An 18,525-nucleotide genomic window follows, 5' to 3' on the forward strand; every position below is an offset into this window, starting at 1 on the left:
CTACTCCTACTGCTACTACTACTACTACAATGTACTACTACTACTACTACTACTGCTGCTACGTACTACTACTACTACTACCACTACTACTATTACTACTACTACTACTACTACTACTACTTCTACTTCTACTACTACGGCCTGTTCTTACTACTTACTACTTCCACCACCATCACCACCAATACTACAACAACGACTACAATGACCAAGACTAATACCACTACTACTACCACTATATCTACTGCTGCTGCTACTACTGGAAAAAAAAAAGTGGTTTTCACTACCATGACCACTTCTAAAAATCAGCATAATGGTAATGGTAATGCTGCTGATTTTGTTGTTCTAAAGGATGAAGAATTTTTGAGCAAACATAGTGTAAAATCTTGCCACCAAGTATGTGTTAGAAGTTGTTCCCACGTACAGTGTAAAAGGTAACTTGTTATTAAAAATGTTTTCTGTAATAGTTTGAACAGTCCAGTGAAGAAAGATAGCAATTTTTAAAAGAATTTAAAAGAATACAAAACAGGCAACATGATTTCAGGATATCAATGTTCAGTCATTGTTGTTGTTGTTTTTTGTATAGGTGTGTGTGTGTGTTTGTGTTGTTGAAGTTGTTTTGTTTTTTTCCTTAAAAATGGATGTACGGAAATACTGTATCTTACCAATTAGCACACACCAAGATTCTGTACCACTGATGCAACCCCATGAAAATTTGTATGATATTGCAGACTTTACCATTGCAGCAAGAAGGCATCAGCCAACTGGCTGCAATCCTCTGAAGTTGTCGCTGTGGTAGCGTTAGAGCAACTTGCAGAATGATAGAATATCTCACACTTGCCTTATAAAATATAGAAAGAAGCTGCAGTATAAAATTAAATGCTATTTCTGAATACTGTAAAACATGAAATATTCGCGGCATGAAATTTTCGCGAATTGGAGCTGACAGCCTTTTTCGCGGCATGAAATTTTCGCGAATTGCCACTGGCGTTCAATGCATGTACATGTAGTGTAGACAAAAACTTTCGCGTGCATTTTAATTTCGCGAATTTTGGCGCTCGCGAAATTCGCGAAATTAAAATGCACGCGAAAATTTCTCGTTTTACAGTAATCCATGTAGTCACAAACACATTGTTAACAGACAAAAAGTGGATTTTTGTTGTTATTGTTGTTTTTTCTTAACCCTGCTATTGCTATCAGCAACACCACCGCATGAAAATATTGGTACACAAATGTAGGTCTGTGCAATTGCCGATGTTAATTTGATGAGAGTGGACTGGCTCAATTAGTGATGGTGAAACCAACCAATTTGGATGCTGCAGGCAGATTTACTGTTGTGCAAATTGATGTGCATCAGCATACCACAAAGCACATATTGAAGCGAGTCAGACATCTATTCTAATATACGGTGCCCTCTGTCTGTTTACTCGTGCTTTTTAGTGTTTGCACCTTGTCTGTGTAGACTTCATGAATACAGATCTACGTCAGACCTCTCAGGCACCTCACCATAATGATCCATGTTTGTTTTTTTGTTTTTATAGCATTTAATGTGCTGTGTGCACATTATGAAAACAAATCCCAAATCTGGGCAGTTTGTTATTGAGTCTGTATTCAATGGTGGCACAACATTTGCTCCTGCAACAATTGCTCTAATCTTATTTTCTCCAAGGACGTAGGGTAAGAGTTGTAATATTAAGGTTTGAGGTTTAGTTTGATGTGAGGATGAGGATGAGGATTAGGGTTAGGGTTATGTTTGTGGGTATAATTTATGTTGGCTTAGCATGCAGATACTGTAAAAGTGGATATTTTCGCGCGACTAATTTTTCGCGCTTGGCCGGGTGAGAAGAGTTTCGCTCGTTTTGAATTTGGCGGAATCAAGACATCAACTACTGGATCATATGGCATGCAAAAATATTCGCGTGCTTTTTTTTTTTCGCGTTAGGTTCTGGTTGCGCAAAATGTGTGAAAATTTCAACACCGCGAAAATTTCCACTTTTACAGTACTTCATGGGAGCAATTGTCGCAGGAGCAAATGTCACGGAACTGTATTTGATAGGCAAGTGCTTCATTCTTAAAAGGGGAACTACCCCCAAATGTACATGTGGGTTGAGTGAATACAGAGAAGTTTTATTTCGGAATTGACTTGAATTTAATACATTTGAAGAAATTTAGACATTCCCAAGCAGTTCAAAAAATATGAAATTTAGAAGTGTTGGTTTAATCCATGTACATCATCCGTTTGATGAAAAGGATGTAACGTAACAGTACGTATTGTCAACGATACTAAGGAAAGATAAAGAAAATTCAACAAGTTATCATTGAACAACATCCAGTGCACTGCTGTATGTGCTTAAAGCATATCTGTGCATGGGGTAATGAATGGCTGGTGTATATATATTGCAGGCTAATAGACAACGGCCTGTGAAGTCACAAGGATGGGTCTGAATAGGAGCTGCACACTAGATATCAACCCCTCCTGCTGACATAAAACAGGCGTCGATAATAACATTGTGGGTGAAACCATGGGCGAACTAATCAAAATCATTACAAAAGATGTGGACTTGTGCAATATGTGTTATATTCACATTACTCTTTGTACCGATTATTATCTTTGCTTGAATCTCAAGACCCAAGTGGGGAGAAAGGTCGTCTTCCATGCCATAATTTATCAGTGTAGATATGAGAATTATTTCAAGTTAGTGTAATTTCAGATCCAGTACCAACCCAGACTTGTTTGACTATTAACTACTTAATTAGCTGCCATTGGGGTGGGTGGCTATGGCTTAGCCCCAACTTTGAAGTCTGTGTGTTTACACACTAGCGATAAGATATAAAGAATTTATGTTACCTTTAGCCTTAGCAGTAAACTTGACAAAGTGACAGTTAAATGTAGGATCTTCTTTAGCCTTGACTTTAATACAGTGAATTTTTGCAGTTATGTTGCTGGTTAGATGTCTTTGACAGTTATGACGATAAATGACCAGAATTGTCACACTTGCATTGTAAGTCACAATATAGACAAGTTTACCTCATTCAAATTCAATTCATACATTTTCAAAGAAAGACATTTCCAGTCAACCAGGAAGGTAACACAAGGTATTTAGAGTACATTCTAAAGTATGGAAATACATTGAGTATTTTGGAGTTGATGGAATAGCTCATTACCAAATCCTTTCGAGGAGAAATATTAAAAAATTTTATTGCACATTGCATATTTATTGCATCTGCTCCTGTAGTGAAAATCAAGGGGACAAGAATTGCGTTTTTCATGCAGCGCTAAAATGTCCTGTATAATTATTGTTATACTATATTGTTGCTATATAATTGGTAGTCTTGCATTCCTTTCTCTGTATTGGCCCTTCTTGGCTTTACATTGTCTTTTTAGCAGTGTCTTATATATATTCTGCTTTTGGTTTTGGTCAGGGTTGTTACGATTTTACCAATATTTCTTGCTTTATGCTCATATTACACATAGGACTGCTAACCAGCTTACACATTCTCCATAGCATCAAAACACTGATTGCATTGTGAAACTCCCCTGATGCAATAAAGATATTCTGAGCTCATTAGACCTTGCCCTTTGAGCCATGTAGTTCTGATCAAGAAGCATGGTATGAACACTGAAAAGTCACACGAGTGTGGTAATACTGCTCTCCCTTTCTAGTGACAGATACTATTCATGTGAGAAAGTTCCCTCATGTGGTTACAATAGACTGGTTTATCAAACATATTCAAGTTTATGAAATGTTTCTTCCGTCCTGATGCAGCAAGAGCTATAGATTCTGTTAACCTGTACCTCAAAGACACTTTTCAATTTACTTTGAATCAGTTAGCATTTATCAGTTGTTGCTATGTCAGGCAAACCTTTGGCAACCTTTCAGGTTGTCAAGAAGATCCATTGTCAGACAGACATATGCATAAAATTTTAATTTGTGATCCATAGAGAGTTGGTATCTGTGAGTTATTAAAGTTTTTATTGCCAGCACTCCCCAATCCACACATTCAACAACCAACTTTTTGATGTTTGACATTTCTCTTTCCCATTATTTGTACACCAAAAAATTGTAGAATGCAAATGAAAGTTACCTAATTGAAAAAAGGACACCCACTCTTCAATATTATACTGTACTTTGCAATTCTGCACTTGTATGCAATTTAGTAACAGGTTAATGAGTACAAGAATGGGAAGTTTGTAGCAAGAGAAATCATATTCATACAACAGGGAAGGCCCTTTTTTACAATGTCGACATGGGGTTGCCCTTTTAAAGTCATTATACAGACATGGTATTCTAATGTATCGGTCCCCCTCTGATTTGAATACTTTTGAAGTTCTAAGATGCCAAGCTTATCATCTTGTAATTTTACTCAAAGTTTCATTTCGATGCATTTTGTTTCATTACATCTGACGAAAGAAAGAAAGGAAATTCACTTCTTGCAGAGCTATCAAATCTCACGCATTGTGAGAGAGACTCAAGCATTTAAGGTCTGTCTCACGATCTCACGCATGGCACCCATTTTTCTCACGCATCGGGAGTATAGCTTAAAGGATTAAAGTGAGAGTTGCAATTGAAGACATATTTCCCTTTTGTCAAGTTCAAGTTCAAGTTCAAGTTTATTTAACCAATTCATTAAACATTTGACATTTTCAAAATAAGTAAAAAATAGTCACTAAGTATGTACCAGCTTGCACCGTTAAATTGAAAAAGCTCCCTACCTTGGAAGGGCGGACACTCCCCTCCCACACTCTCCCCTATCTCAGTCGCTTCGCTCCCTCGCTCACGCACTTGCGCGCAGGCCGAGATGCTGAGTCATGAAAATCTCACTCATAAAATGTTTTTGAACTTGGCATCTATATCCTTGGTACACAGTAGGGATAGTCTGTGGTTCAAGTCTGATAAAGCCACTTGACATTCAACAGGCCTCTGTGTAGCCAGACTTAAAGGCCCAAATGGGTGAACGTGCATGTTAGGTTTAAATATCATGCATAGAAATCAGCATGCAGCACTCCAGGGGGGCATTTCATGAAGCGATTTGGTTGGATATTTTTCTGATAAACTGTTACAAGCTACTGAAATCCTTGTATCTGATTGGCTGAGAGCGAATTTGTCCGACAACTTTGTCAGACAAAATGCTTCATGAAATGCCCCCCCCCCCTTCAAGAGTCCAATTTTGCAGTGTGTCAATGCCTTCCAACTCTTCCTACCCAGACACAGGCGGCCACAGTGGTGGTCAGCGCCCAGCCTACGACAACAGTGACCACAGTGGTGTCCGCCTATGGTGACATGCCCGTCAACACCAAGTGTCCTAATTGTGGGTCCCAGGTGACCACCCAAGTGACCCATGAGCCTGGCATGGTGGCCTGGTTCCTCTGTCTCTTTATGTGTCTCTTTGGGTACGTCTCAAGAAACGTCCACTTTTCTGCTTCCTTCGGGCTTGTTGCTTAGCAATGGAGAACATCCGACATTGCTTTTGCCTTGTCTACTCAATGTAGTTTTCCATTCTTCACATTTTTTTTTTTTTTGTGGGTGTTTTATGTAATCATGGTAAAGCTTTTGCATTGTTACAAATGTGTACTATATGTCATCTTTCAGAAATGAAATGTGGTTTGCAATGCAATGAAACGCAATGTGAAAGGTAAAGAGAAATCGATGCCGCCATCTCTCATTTTTAATTGTAACTTTTGGTTCACAAAATCAAAACCATGCTGTTTCCTTGAAAAATCTCATGCCGAAATGAAAATTTCATCCATCATTGTTTCAGCAGCTTCTAGATGTATGGTGTAGATGAACTCCTCTTCACAGGATGATAGGTATCCACGAAGTCATTGTGATTGCAGATAGAGCGAGTCTGTAATGCAATGTGAAGGTCTATCCGTATCCAGTATACACTTGCATCGACGTCATTGTCTTGTGTGTGAGTACTGTGACACATACAAAAAAAAAACAGCTACATGTTAAACCACATGTTAGGAGAATGCTGTCAAGCAGAATGCACGTTATAATGATACTGGTGCTGCAGACAAAGGCCATATAAGGCAGTGTTTACATTCCGAACTTCTCCTTGACAACCGTCACTATTATGTTTTGCTTTGTTTTTGCCACAGTGCCTACTCTCTGAAAGATCATGTTTTCAACTGACAGTTAGTCATACTCTCATGTTATTCATTTAAATTATGGGACACCCTACTAGGACTACTGTCTATTCCTCACAAGTGTTTCATTCCTTATAAGCCTTGACAGCGATATTAACCAAAATCAGGCCAGAGCATGGGTGCACAAAAACGCCTCAAGAGGCCAGATACTTTTCCACATGAGTACATTCAAACTGACAGCTCTCTCTCTCTCTCTCTCTCTCTCTCAAAGAAAAAATTTACTCTTCAACGGCAAACAAGTAATGAAACATGGACAACTTTTATTATATTGAAGAGGAAAAAATAGTCTTTATTTACTTTAAGAAATCATTCAGCATTACTTTCAGAAAGCATTCAACAGAATTGTAACAAATGACAACATTGCTGTTTTTTCGACTACTGGATATTGTATCCCATACATTTATGTTGCTTCTGTGGGTGTTTGTGGCGACTGCGGGATGTCGTTTTCAAATATACAGATATACAGTATTTCCTTAAATGTCTCGTGGCACCATTATTTCATATGACTTTTAATAGATTTAATAGGTAATTAATCCCTCTGCCAACATTTCTTCCAATGCTTTATAATGCAGTGATGCAAGGCATCAATTGCTGGAGCCTGTCTGTCTGTCTGTCTGTTTGTCTGTTTGTCTGTCTGTCTGTCTCTCTGTCTCATTTCTTATTGCTTCCACTATGTCCCTTTTCTACTCATTGCCTGGTATGTCATCTTTTGAGTTCTATTCAAACAAAGAAATGGGAGCTTGATTGAAGCCACCCTCTGATATTGCTGGGGTGACAAGACCTTGTATCTCATGTTTTGGTGAAAATCACTTTTTTCGGGATTAATTGCCAGATAATCAGTAAGTGATGTCCAGTCCAAATCCTAGCTGTCTTTGTACCTCCAAAGCCACAATGACATACTGTATCAAAGGAAAGGCAATCCCATCTGTTACAGTGTTTTGGGTGCCATGTTTTTTGGCTCTTCTGAACATTTGACATTTTTGAGATATTATGTACGAGATCTTGTTGCCCTGACAGCGAATTATACAACAAGACTGTGATCAATTAACATACTATAGCCTACTGCCAGCCTGAAATGCGGCTGCTTAGGCGAGGGAGTGGGGAGAAGCCTGCTTGTTATAGAACGAGCAAAAGTGCTGTCTACAACTTGTCCAGAATATCAAGGCTCTTGGGGAAGCTTTGATGAAAAGTTTCCCTTTTTGCCTTTCATCTTGCTTCATATAGCATGGTTTGTCGAACTCATTCTTGTAGGAACCTCCAGGATTTTTTTTTTCCTTGCAAGGAGAGGCTACTGATTTTGCTACGTACAACACATTTCCCATAGACACCTGGCTGGTGGATTATTGAGGACTACCATAGCCAACCCATTTAATGGATAATAGTATTGTAGACATATTTTCTGTCAGGCTGTTCTTGCATAAAAACAATTCATGAAGTTAGGGAAGCAAAAACTGAAAGTGAGAAAGTGCCTTCAACTTGCCAGAGCACCATTTTCTTACGGCAAGAAGATGACAATAGTTAGGCAGTGATCAGAGAAATTTGTGTGATTGTAGTACATGGGCAGCTAAATATGCTCACTCACACCCACATAAAAAAAAAAAATCATCATTTAGGTTAATAAGTAAGGGTTTTGATTGTAAAATGCAGCATATGTGGCAGTGTGTACTCTCGTGATTAATTGGGCATTTGTGTACTTTTCTGTCTTCTGTTCATAATTATCTGCTAGTTATATTATTGCTTGTTTTAAGACAAGCTGTCTTTGTTTGCTTACTTTTTTTGTGGGGGTAAGGATGGGGATGGGGAGATTGGGGCCTACACCCCTTTCACATTAGTAGTTAGTTGGGAGGTTCACTTTCTTAATCATCAGTGAACCCTCCCACAAACACACACAAACACACAAAAAAACTTTCACAAAAGCAATTGAACTTCAGATTAAGTTCTCATGTTTGCTCTTCTTCAGTGGAGGCACATTGTATGGCACAAGCGTGAAATGGCCCACAAGACATTGTATTATGCTGACCTCTTTTATTATTTAGTTAGTTATTTATTTCTACCTGGGAGTGTACCCTCAATGCTTTTTACACTACAGCATCATCTGAGGGTTCACTGGGTTATCCAGGAGTAACCGGAAAGGTTCGAGGGTTACTAGGATTTCTTAAAAGTGACCTTGCATTTTACTTAGGATTTTACCTGCAATGCCTTTCATACTACAGCTTCACTCAATCAGGAGTTCCTTGGGGTAAAATTGCTAAGTGTGAAAAGGGTTTATGGCATATGGCTTCAAACCTGCTTCACCTCCAGTGCAAGATGTTTTTTTTTTTTTTTTATGTGATTACAAAGGAAGGGAAGCAACCCCCAGCCTTTGTCCACAAGACCGTTGCAACTTTGACCTTACCCCACAGACGGACCCCCTATTGGTCACCTCCCCACCCACTACCATGGTGACCGCTGTGGTGCAGACCTATGGCGACATGCCGGCCAAGCACCGTGTGTCCCAACTGTGGCAACCAGGTGACCACTCAAGTTAGCCACGATCCCGAGCACCATGGCCTGGATGTTCTGCCTGCTCATGTGTATCGTTGGGTAGGTGTCCTGCCACGCCCCTCTCAGATCCGGTACCATTCACCAACATCCTGTGCCCACCCCCCCCCCCCCCCCTCCCCCATCATTTTCGCTCGGCCACTCAAGATGCATTCATCTTCCAGCATTTCCATAATCCATTTATTTTCATATTTTGCTTCTCTTTGATTGAAACTATAACCAAACATACATGAGGAAAATGTATTTCTATAAAACTGAGAATATCTCAAGCTATGATGTAAGAGAATTTGGGCTAATTAGTTTAATAATACAATATGCAGTGAGTCAAATATGCTGCAAAGTCAAAGCTAAAATGTCGATGCCCTTACACAGAATGAAATATTCATGGATAATAATTTATAAGAGGCTGCTGTATGATGCATAATTCTGGGGTAAGTGTATGGTAGCAGCATGATTAAGTAGGAGGCCGCTATAGATAAGTGACCACTGAGGAAAGGTTGGCCACTCTCTTGACAGGAGGTAGCCTCTATTTGCAGTTTTTGACTGAAACTCTTTGACACACGCATCAAAGTATTGTGGTAGAGGGTGCAGGGGAAAAGACTAGAGAATGTGGGTTCAAGGTTCTGTCTGGTACACATGCAGCAACCTTGGGCAAGGTTGTGTGCACACTACAAGTACAACTGTACAATTGTGTCAACGTGGAATCCAGACCAAGACATTAACCCATTGAGGTCACGGTTTGATTTTGCTACAACGCCACATTTCCCATAGACACCTGCCCGAGTATACTCGCGACTCGTCCTCAACGGGTTAAAACTGATGCGTATGGGCTGATCCTCTTAGAGCGATAATTGAACGTCCCACTTGGAGATAATAGCTCATTGATAGCTGTCACTGATGAAGCTAGTCTGCATGCAGTAACTAGTCTCCTCCTACTCATTAATGTCATTCATTTTATCCATTATTATCAGTGCCATTTATAGTTATCACACTGTCTTTTTCATTATTTTGATAAACAGAAAAGTTCAACAGGGATGTTTGTGAGGACTCTTCATATTGAGAACTGATGGGAAGGCAGTTAATTGGACCTACATGTAGGCCTACTTATAGATCCCTTCATGATTGAAAGACTAAATTTTATTTTATTTTATTTTATTTTTTTTTTTTTTTATTTAGTTTTTTTTTTTTTTTTTTTGGGGGGGGGAGTATGTATAAAAGTATGCATACTTTTTCTATTCTCTAGATCTTGACCGATTGCATTCACTAGCATATATATACGTCCATGATGTATAGCATGTTCATGATAACGTTTTTGTGATACATCTGATCACCGAATTGTTCATGGTGTTGTTGCCATGTTGTGCTTCATCTGTGCCAGCTCATATGACTGTTAGTATAAGAATGTGTGTGATAAGCACGAAGCAGTCTAGATATCACCTTATTTCCAGGTATTTGTGGATTCATTATCCGGCATCGGAGTGTTTGCATGACCTCTGGGAAATCCCATGACTTTTACGAGCGCCCATTATAGGCCTGTCCATGTCACACACACACACACACCCGAAGTTAATGGTTTTCAAAAATTGATTTTTGCATTGCTTTGCAATATCCCTATAGTCTGTAGTGTGTGCGTAGACACACACACGCACACAGACACACAGACACACACACAAATCTACACACAAATCTCCAACTGCATATAATCCACTTCCTGATCCAAACATCAGTCCGTCCTGATTTAAATTCAAAGTCTGTGAAGTAATTTGCCCCGCACAGTGTGTGTGTGTGTGTGTGTGAACAACATGCGTTAAAAACTCTTTTTTTTTCTTTCTTTCTTTTTTTAAATCCAATGATGTAATTCACTAGGTCTGGCACTTCACATAATTTACAGTAGGTCCATACATTATGAATGTACAGAGTCATGATGTTCTCTGTTGTTCAGACACATGCAGTTCATAATCAGAAATCTAAAAATTTTCACCTAATGATTTTTGTTTCGTGACAGATAAATGTGAGTTTTGTTTTATGGGGTGTTTTTTTTTTTCAGCTCAAAAAATTGATAACTGGTGAAAATGAGACCTATATTCTCTTGTGGCATGTAACATTTGCAACCTGAGAGGTTAATGGGTGTGTACGAAGGAATCCATGCACATACATTTAATGCACATACTAGTATGAGGAAACGTGAATGTCATAATGCAGTGTGTGTGTGGAATAACGAGTGACCTCACGACCATTGTCATGCACTCATAAAGTTGTTGGTAGATGTGATCATATAGTCTTTAAAAGGAGTCTGTTTTATTCTTGCATTTACATTACCCAGGTAATAGCAGCAGTGTTTCGTTGACATGTTAGCACTCATTATATTTCTCCTTTTTTAGCATTCATTATTACAGGGAAAGGGAAACAAGATAGATGCCAATGCTGGCAGCTTTCTATTGATTGTCTGTCATCTCCAGCATATCACTGACACTTGAAGCGGCAATCCACCCCTAAGATAGATAAATATCAAAAGAAAGAGAAAAATATTCCCTATAGAACGATACAAAAATGACAAAATCAGGTAAGAAATAAGGAAGATATGACATTTTGAAATTTCATGGTTTTTTTTTTCAGAAAACTTTTTATTGACATAGGTGGTTAATACTGTTCAAACTGCCTCATTTGACTTACCTCCTAGCTCCTATGTGTGTGACTGTATGCTTTACTACTACGATATATTGGTAGAGTTACATCAGTATTGAATTAAGTCTAATCTGTCCCCCTCATGCCTCCCAGATCCCCTTGCTGTATAAGCTGTTATTTTCGCATACAAATATTTTCGCGAATGAGGAGTCCTCGGACATTTTCGCGAGATGTTGTTTTCCCGAATTGGAATCGCGGCTATTGTATGTGTAGGCCTACTATTACCCTAGCGCATGGCAACATTTTCGCGCGTTGTTAAATTTATGGTTCAACATTGATTCGCAAAATTCGTGAAAATTAAACCCTCACTAAAATAGCAGCTTACACCGTATTATGTACAGTATGCTGATCAGTCTGCAAGTGTGACTGGATGGAAATTACTTTGTGAGTGCAAAAAAAAAAGGGAAACAAAAGCAACAAGATGATCAATTAACCAGAATGTCCTAAAGTAATGGAGAAAAGCATAATAGTTGGGTTACCGCCATTTGTGTTTCTCTTTTGTCACTGGGCAGTGTTAGGTACAGTTAAGTGCCACTTGGCAGTGTGCTATTTTTAATTCTTTGTGAATTCATAGTGTTTCCTTTGTATCTCAGTGCTAGAGTAATTCATACTTGAATGCAAACCGAGAGTAAAGAGTCTCCCACCACTTTATGGGATATACCCATCTTTCTTCATGTCTATTTAAAGTCTAGTCTCGTCTTTATGAAATGTTACAGAGTGTGTCAAAACTCAGTGATTGCATGCCTATCAGAACCAGCTAAGTCTGCCTTAAAGGTCCTTTTTACATGTACCTTTGGGAGGAGTGATTAGAAAAATGTTCAAAATATCACATTTGATACATATGTGTACATGTAGGTCTATTGTATCATGAAACATCCTAACGTATAACATTTTTGCAATAAAGCCTAAAATATAAGGAAATATAAGTATCTTTCCCATCAAACCGTAACTGCAGAGCTTTTAATAGTCTGGAAGCATTTTCATTATAACAATTGTTCACATTTTGTGCATATGAACCATACTTAGCATCAATTATACGGACTCACATGTATTTTTACAGTGGTTGTTTTCTATCCCTAACTCACATTTTATAAATATTTAAAAGCACTAATACTGGGTTTTTGTTTCTTCTGCAAATGTTAAATCATGCCTTGTGTCTCACCATAGACAGTACATGTTATCCTGTTCTCTGCCATATATGGTATGCATGTTATAGCATGTGGATCAGCTAATCACAAGCCTAGGGCTTTCTCCTTCCTTGCTGCTTCCCACCAATTATTGTCTTTGCTTGACTGGTCACACTGCCACATTAATTTAAAATTGTATGATTTACGAACTTTGTGTACTTGTATTCCATCTTGTACTGTCTTCTTGTCTTTATTGTCTGTATCAATTTGTAATGCTAATAAAACTAAACTGGAAAAAATATGACAATTACCCATAGGGTTAACCCATCAAATTAAAAACATAATAACAACAACAACAAACAGCATATGAGTTTGGTGCTCTACCTTTTGATTATGAAATTTTGTGTTCATCATTAATATTTCACTAGATAGGGTAGGGGGGAAAATCTGACTGGAAATAGATAGGGTAGGGGGAAAAATCTGACTCCCACATTCAAACCCTTTTTGTTCAAAAGTGTTTGTTTGTTTGTTTTTTCAGTTGAAGAATTTTCTCATTCTATAACTCAACTTTATATTAGTATATTGGTCACACATTTTAGAAAATACTGCTATTGCTGAATTGGAAATTTTTGTGGTGTTGAAAGTTTCGCACATTTCGTGCAGCCAGAAACTATCACGAAAATAAAAGCAAGCGAATATTTTTGCTTGCCAAAAAACCAATAGTTGAAAGTTGTGTGTGCTTGCAATGCGTAATTAAAAGCACGTGCAACTCTTCCTATCCGGCCAAGCGCGAAATATTAGTAGCACAAAAATATCCACTTTTTTCCCATAGTTTTTAGCACATTGATTTAATGTGTGCAATTCAACCAGTTCTGCCTATTCAGCTCTTGCTTTATATGCAGTGAGATTTGACGCTGCCATTTTGATCATTAACTTCTGCCGCTAATATTGCCCTCCAGACTTGATGGGTTTCATGCATAGCACTCCTGGTACTACTAATGCAGTGGGTTGCCATGATATCTTATTTTATCAATCTTGTTGATCACACACTTCGCGACTGATTGCTAACTGTTGATTGTGCAAAATTGGGCTGACACTGTGACGTGGCAGTATAAAATAAATTTGATTTAAAGAGTGTGTTGTTGTTGTTCCATCCATTTGCAAGTGCCAATGTATAGCCCCCGTTCCACTATGCCGTTCTCGCTACGATTTGACAATTTTCTCAGGTCGGGAAGGATCGGGTAAAACCTGAGCCGATCTGGACATAGTACGATGTTAGAACGCTCTAAGTACGCTGCAGTTACGACTACCAAGTGCTTGCTACGCTCTTACTACGATGATCGGGAATTAGACATTGCGATCTCTGCCGCTGCCGGTACGCTTTAGAACGATGTAGCTACGCTGTTAGTGCGATGTTGCCGATGTTATCCGATCAATGCACGCTGTATCTACACTCTGAACGATCTATACGATCTTATCACGCTGTTACCCCGTTCAGAGAGCTGAAAAGTGCCCGATGTGCCCCGATGTACCCCGATTCGACTGTAGGTCAGCAGTCAGTCAACTTATTAGCATGCAGAACCGAAGAAATATACTGTGGACCTCGAAGATTCATTCTTCTTTTTTTACTTTTGATTTTCAAAGTTGTTGTTGCTTCGTTATTCTCACTACTCTTTCTTCATCAGCGAGCCCGTGCTTCTGTGCCTCCAGTGCCCTGGTTATGACCCACCATTTCCCTCTCCTCTCCCCTCCTCCCCCCCCCCCCCCCCTTGTCCACCTCAGACTTACTACCTTCTTCACTACTATATCTTTCTATCCTCTCATCAATTTTTTCCTTACAAGAGAGCCGCCATGTGTTTGTTAATGTGAGTCCGTATGTGTGCATGTATGTGTGTATTACTCTGTCTGTCTTTTTTTTTTTTTTGCTACCGCTTAGGGAAATTTGTTGTTGTTGTTTTTTGCAATTATATATTTTTCTCTATGAGGGGACTGCATTCTAATACTACAAGCTCTGCTTTTTAGCAGTCCCCTCCATTTCCAGCAATATTTTGTATGCATTTACCACAGTGACGTAACTGTTATCTGTATCTCTGTTGATAATTTGCCTGCATCTCTTTTACAACGTTATTCTGTTCATCGCATTGTAGTACTGATTTCATGACGTCTGTGTATATGAGCGTTTCTTTGTATTTTTTATTATTTGTTTGTTGGAAGTGAAATAAATCAACTTGAACTTGAACTTGAAGAGCCTCCTCAACTCACGGTTCTTTTGCAGCAATGCATTGTATAAACAAAGACGTGCTGATTTTTCAAAGGATTTTTCTTGATGTCCTTGCTTTTATAGTCCGTCTTCCTCCAGTTGTAGATGATTTCATATTCTTCAAAATTCTGTTATGTCCTCTTCCTCCTCTTTCAGCATCACGTGCAGTCTCTCTTTCTTCGCCTTTTGGGTAGCTGCTTCGCTGCTTTCTTCTCTTCTTTTTCTTCATCTCTTCTTCTTCTTCGAAAATTACAGCTAAAATTACTTCCCGTTCTTGTGCCGATGTTACTACGCTCAGAAAGACCTTGTTACGCTCATCCCGCTGCGTTTACGCCGTCATTACGCTCTCCCCGCTGCGTTTACGCTGTCACTACGCTCTCCTCGCTTGCCGTACGATTAAAAATATGTCAATTTTGATCGGGGAGATCGGGAAGAAATTTTGAACCGGTTCAAAATTTCTTCCCGATCTGAAAAACTGCCCGCTCCAACCCCGACCTCCACACGCTGCTGCTACGATGCTTCCGATCCCCGTACGCTTTTGCCGCTCTCTCCCGATCTGCTAGATCGGGACAGATCGGGGTCCAAATCGTGATAGTGGAACGGGGGCTTATGACATGCTTCAAGTATGTGCACATAATTATGTGAGTCCTTCATAGCACAGGAGTACGTCATTTAGTTAGTGTATGTGTGTGTTTGTATTTTATGTATCAGATATGTATGCCTTATAGTACCCATTCACATAATGTGTAAACATGTTTTTCATACCAAGTAATGGTCTGTGCATGGTCAAAGATTCCCCCCCCCCCCCACAGTTGTTGATGCTAGAAGAGCAATTAATGCTTATGTCGAAATATGGCAGGACGTGCTTGAAGCTAATTACAGCAACCAAACAGAACTATAGGCCTACTATGCAGTAAAAAACAGAACTTTCTATTATTTGCAACCATATTCATCCTTGGCAGGGTTTTTATTCACAAGTGCTTTCATTTTCTTCATTTTCTCTTTCTCATTGTTTGCTATTAAAAACAAAACAAAAAAACAAATACCGGTACACACAAATACTTGAAAATGGCATTGCCATCGTGGAAAGTTTTCAAGCATTCTCTCTTTTGATGAATTAGCCAGATTGAACTTCAGACCATGTTAGATAACAATTATTTTCATAGTTTTCATCTACTGTCTCAACTATGGTTGAAAATGAAAGTGCCGTAGTCACTCTTAATTTGTTATTATGACTGACTTTGCAGCTACTTGTTCGTTTCAATTTCTTTGTGAAGATTTTTTTTTTACGTCTGCCAAGGAGGTTTTGTTTTTGTCGTTGGTACTTGGTTTGTTACAAGTCTGTTTGCAAAATAACTCAATACGTTGTGAATGGCTGTGGATGAATGGATTGGGATGAAAAAAAAAAGACTTACAGAGAGCAATTTAATAATGGCACAAGGAACAGATGGTTAAATTTTGGTAGGAATCCAGGAATTTTTATGAATTTGTAAAGGATCTGTTTTTTTTTTTTTTTGTCTTTTGGCAGATAGGCTCAATGAGCTTCGGAGTTCAAGCTGCGCGTATTTGAAGTTTGCATACGCACACTAAGCGCATGCTCTGCTCAAGGCGCAGCGCAACAGGACGCAGATGAGGTAAACACAAGGCCTTTATGCCGCATTCACACGTACCAAAATAGCGGGATTATGATGCAAATCTCAAGATCTGTATCCCGCTAATTCTTGTACGTGTGAATCCCACTGTTTATTGGAAAGTTGGACAATTTTCAGCATGCATGTATGCGTGGAAAGAGCTAATTGGCGGAGGTCTGCGCTCTCCAAGTGCTTTTCTAGTTTTCTTTTATTACTGATGCTGTACAAATGTTATTCGCAACCCACTTGATTTTGTATCATGTAATGCCATTTGAAATTACTGTGAATTGCAGTTAGCATTAAAATTTACTTCCTTTTTATATTATCACTTTAACATTTTAATTTGTTACTGGGGAAAAGAATGATGTATGTAATAGACATGCTGGTACATACACTGAAATGTTCACTTTTTCCCACTATGTTGTATAGATATACTGCTTATTGTTGACCATTATGTGTGCTTTTATTTGCAGTGGCACATTCTTTGTATTCATTGGCATCTCACTAAGATGTATCACACTAAGATGTTGGTCAGTTTTTTGTGGTCACAAATGTTTATGTCTGTATGTGTACATGTGTGCCTTCACACATTTGTTGCGAATTATATTTTCTCATAACCACAGCTGTCATTTTCAGCAGATTCCACATGTCCTCATCCTTTTCTGTGCACAAATTTAAGAACAAGAAAGCAGAGTACAAGCTGTAATAAGCTAATTCAGTTGTTCAGATTAAAGAATGACGGTTGATCTCGTCATTAGCCATTCATTTTCAGTAGAAGACAAGTCTTATAGTCAAGCAGCAAAAAACAATTAAAAAATTTTTTATAAAAAATTTGCCATATTTCCATTCCAAACAAATGAATTGTTCAGGCTGTTTGTGCATAGAATGAGGATGAGTTTAGCAGTTGAGGGCTTCTTAGATACGACCTCACCAAGTCATGCATTGTGTTTCCATTTCATTTCACTCCATATCCATCACCTTTGTGTTGCTCCGCCTCACTCTGATACCAACAGGGTGGATATCCGGCCGGCCCACCTCCCCCTGGCCACCCCGCGGCGACGGTCATCGTGGGGCAGCCGACGACGACCATGGTCACCACCGTAGTCCAGCACTTTGGTGACCTGCCCACCAACACCAAATGCCCCAACTGTCAGAACCAGGTCACCACTGTGGTCTCCCACGAGCCAGGAACCATGGCCTGGCTCATCTGCCTGCTCATGTTTTTCTTTGGGTATGTCATTCGTTGTGATCAAGCAGGGCTCCTGCATGCCTTTGCAGAGTGGAGAAGTTGGAGTCATGCATGTCTTGCAAAGTTGTAAAGATGTGTCCTCTGACATTACAAATATAAAAGGCAACAAGAAAAACATATTACTTGAATATTCTCCCTTTATAAAGCCATTGTCTCTTTGCAGTGTCCAAAAGAGTAGGTCTTTGTTTCACAAATTCTTTTATTGGTATTGGTATCAACATTTCATATCTTACACAGTGCTTTATGTGGTTTGTGGCATGAAAAGAGCACAAAGTGATTTGCTCTTACAAATTTCTTATATTTCGTTTTCTTGAAATGGTAATGGTCTGCAGTGTAGTCTAGCCTTAAAGGGTATCTCTATCTTCTCAAGAACTGTCATGACAAAATAAAGAACTAACAGACATTTCAAACTTTCAAACGACCGTACTTAATATACAAAGTCACGTACTGAGGAATGACAACAAAAGTTGGATCACTACTGCAATGAGACAGAGAATAAAGGGAAGGGGGCAAAAAGTTTTGTGGTGCAACAGAGAATAACAACGGAAAAAAAAAAATCTTGAACTACCGTTTTTTTGTCTGTACAGTGTATGTGACTGCCTACCAAGAGACTAAAATCCCAAGAACAGCAGGGATATCATGTAAACAGGCAATTAATGACATCAGTTTAGCAACACCGCCCCTGCTCTCTCCTAGTGTGTCAAATTTGTATGTGTGCCACTGGTTTCACGTTTGAAGTCTGAAAGGAACAGAAAATATTGTTGTCTTTGTTCAGGATGAGACAACTTGTAATCGTTCCGTCATAACAAAATAGACAGGGCATGTACAGTTGTAGCTCAGTCTGAAATATATTCCTGAGTTCTTATCAACATATTGCCAAGGAA

The 18,525-nt window shown here is 39.0% G+C and overlaps 1 protein-coding gene across 1 annotated transcript in view; it reads left to right on the forward strand.

Moving 5' to 3' along the window:
* The window catches only part of LOC139727179 (lipopolysaccharide-induced tumor necrosis factor-alpha factor homolog), a 36,862-nt gene that overhangs the window by 12,915 nt on the left and 5,422 nt on the right, over positions 1-18,525 (forward strand). The window contains exon 4 of the mRNA XM_071638143.1: positions 17,406-17,623. Coding sequence (XP_071494244.1) covers positions 17,406-17,623 — 218 coding nt within the window. The remainder of the gene's footprint in view (positions 1-17,405; positions 17,624-18,525) is intronic.

This window comes from Diadema antillarum, unplaced genomic scaffold (assembly GCF_040938485.1).
Source record: "Diadema antillarum isolate AM-2024a unplaced genomic scaffold, OU_Dant_1.0 scf00000017, whole genome shotgun sequence".
Taxonomy (NCBI): Eukaryota; Metazoa; Echinodermata; class Echinoidea; order Diadematoida; family Diadematidae; genus Diadema; species Diadema antillarum.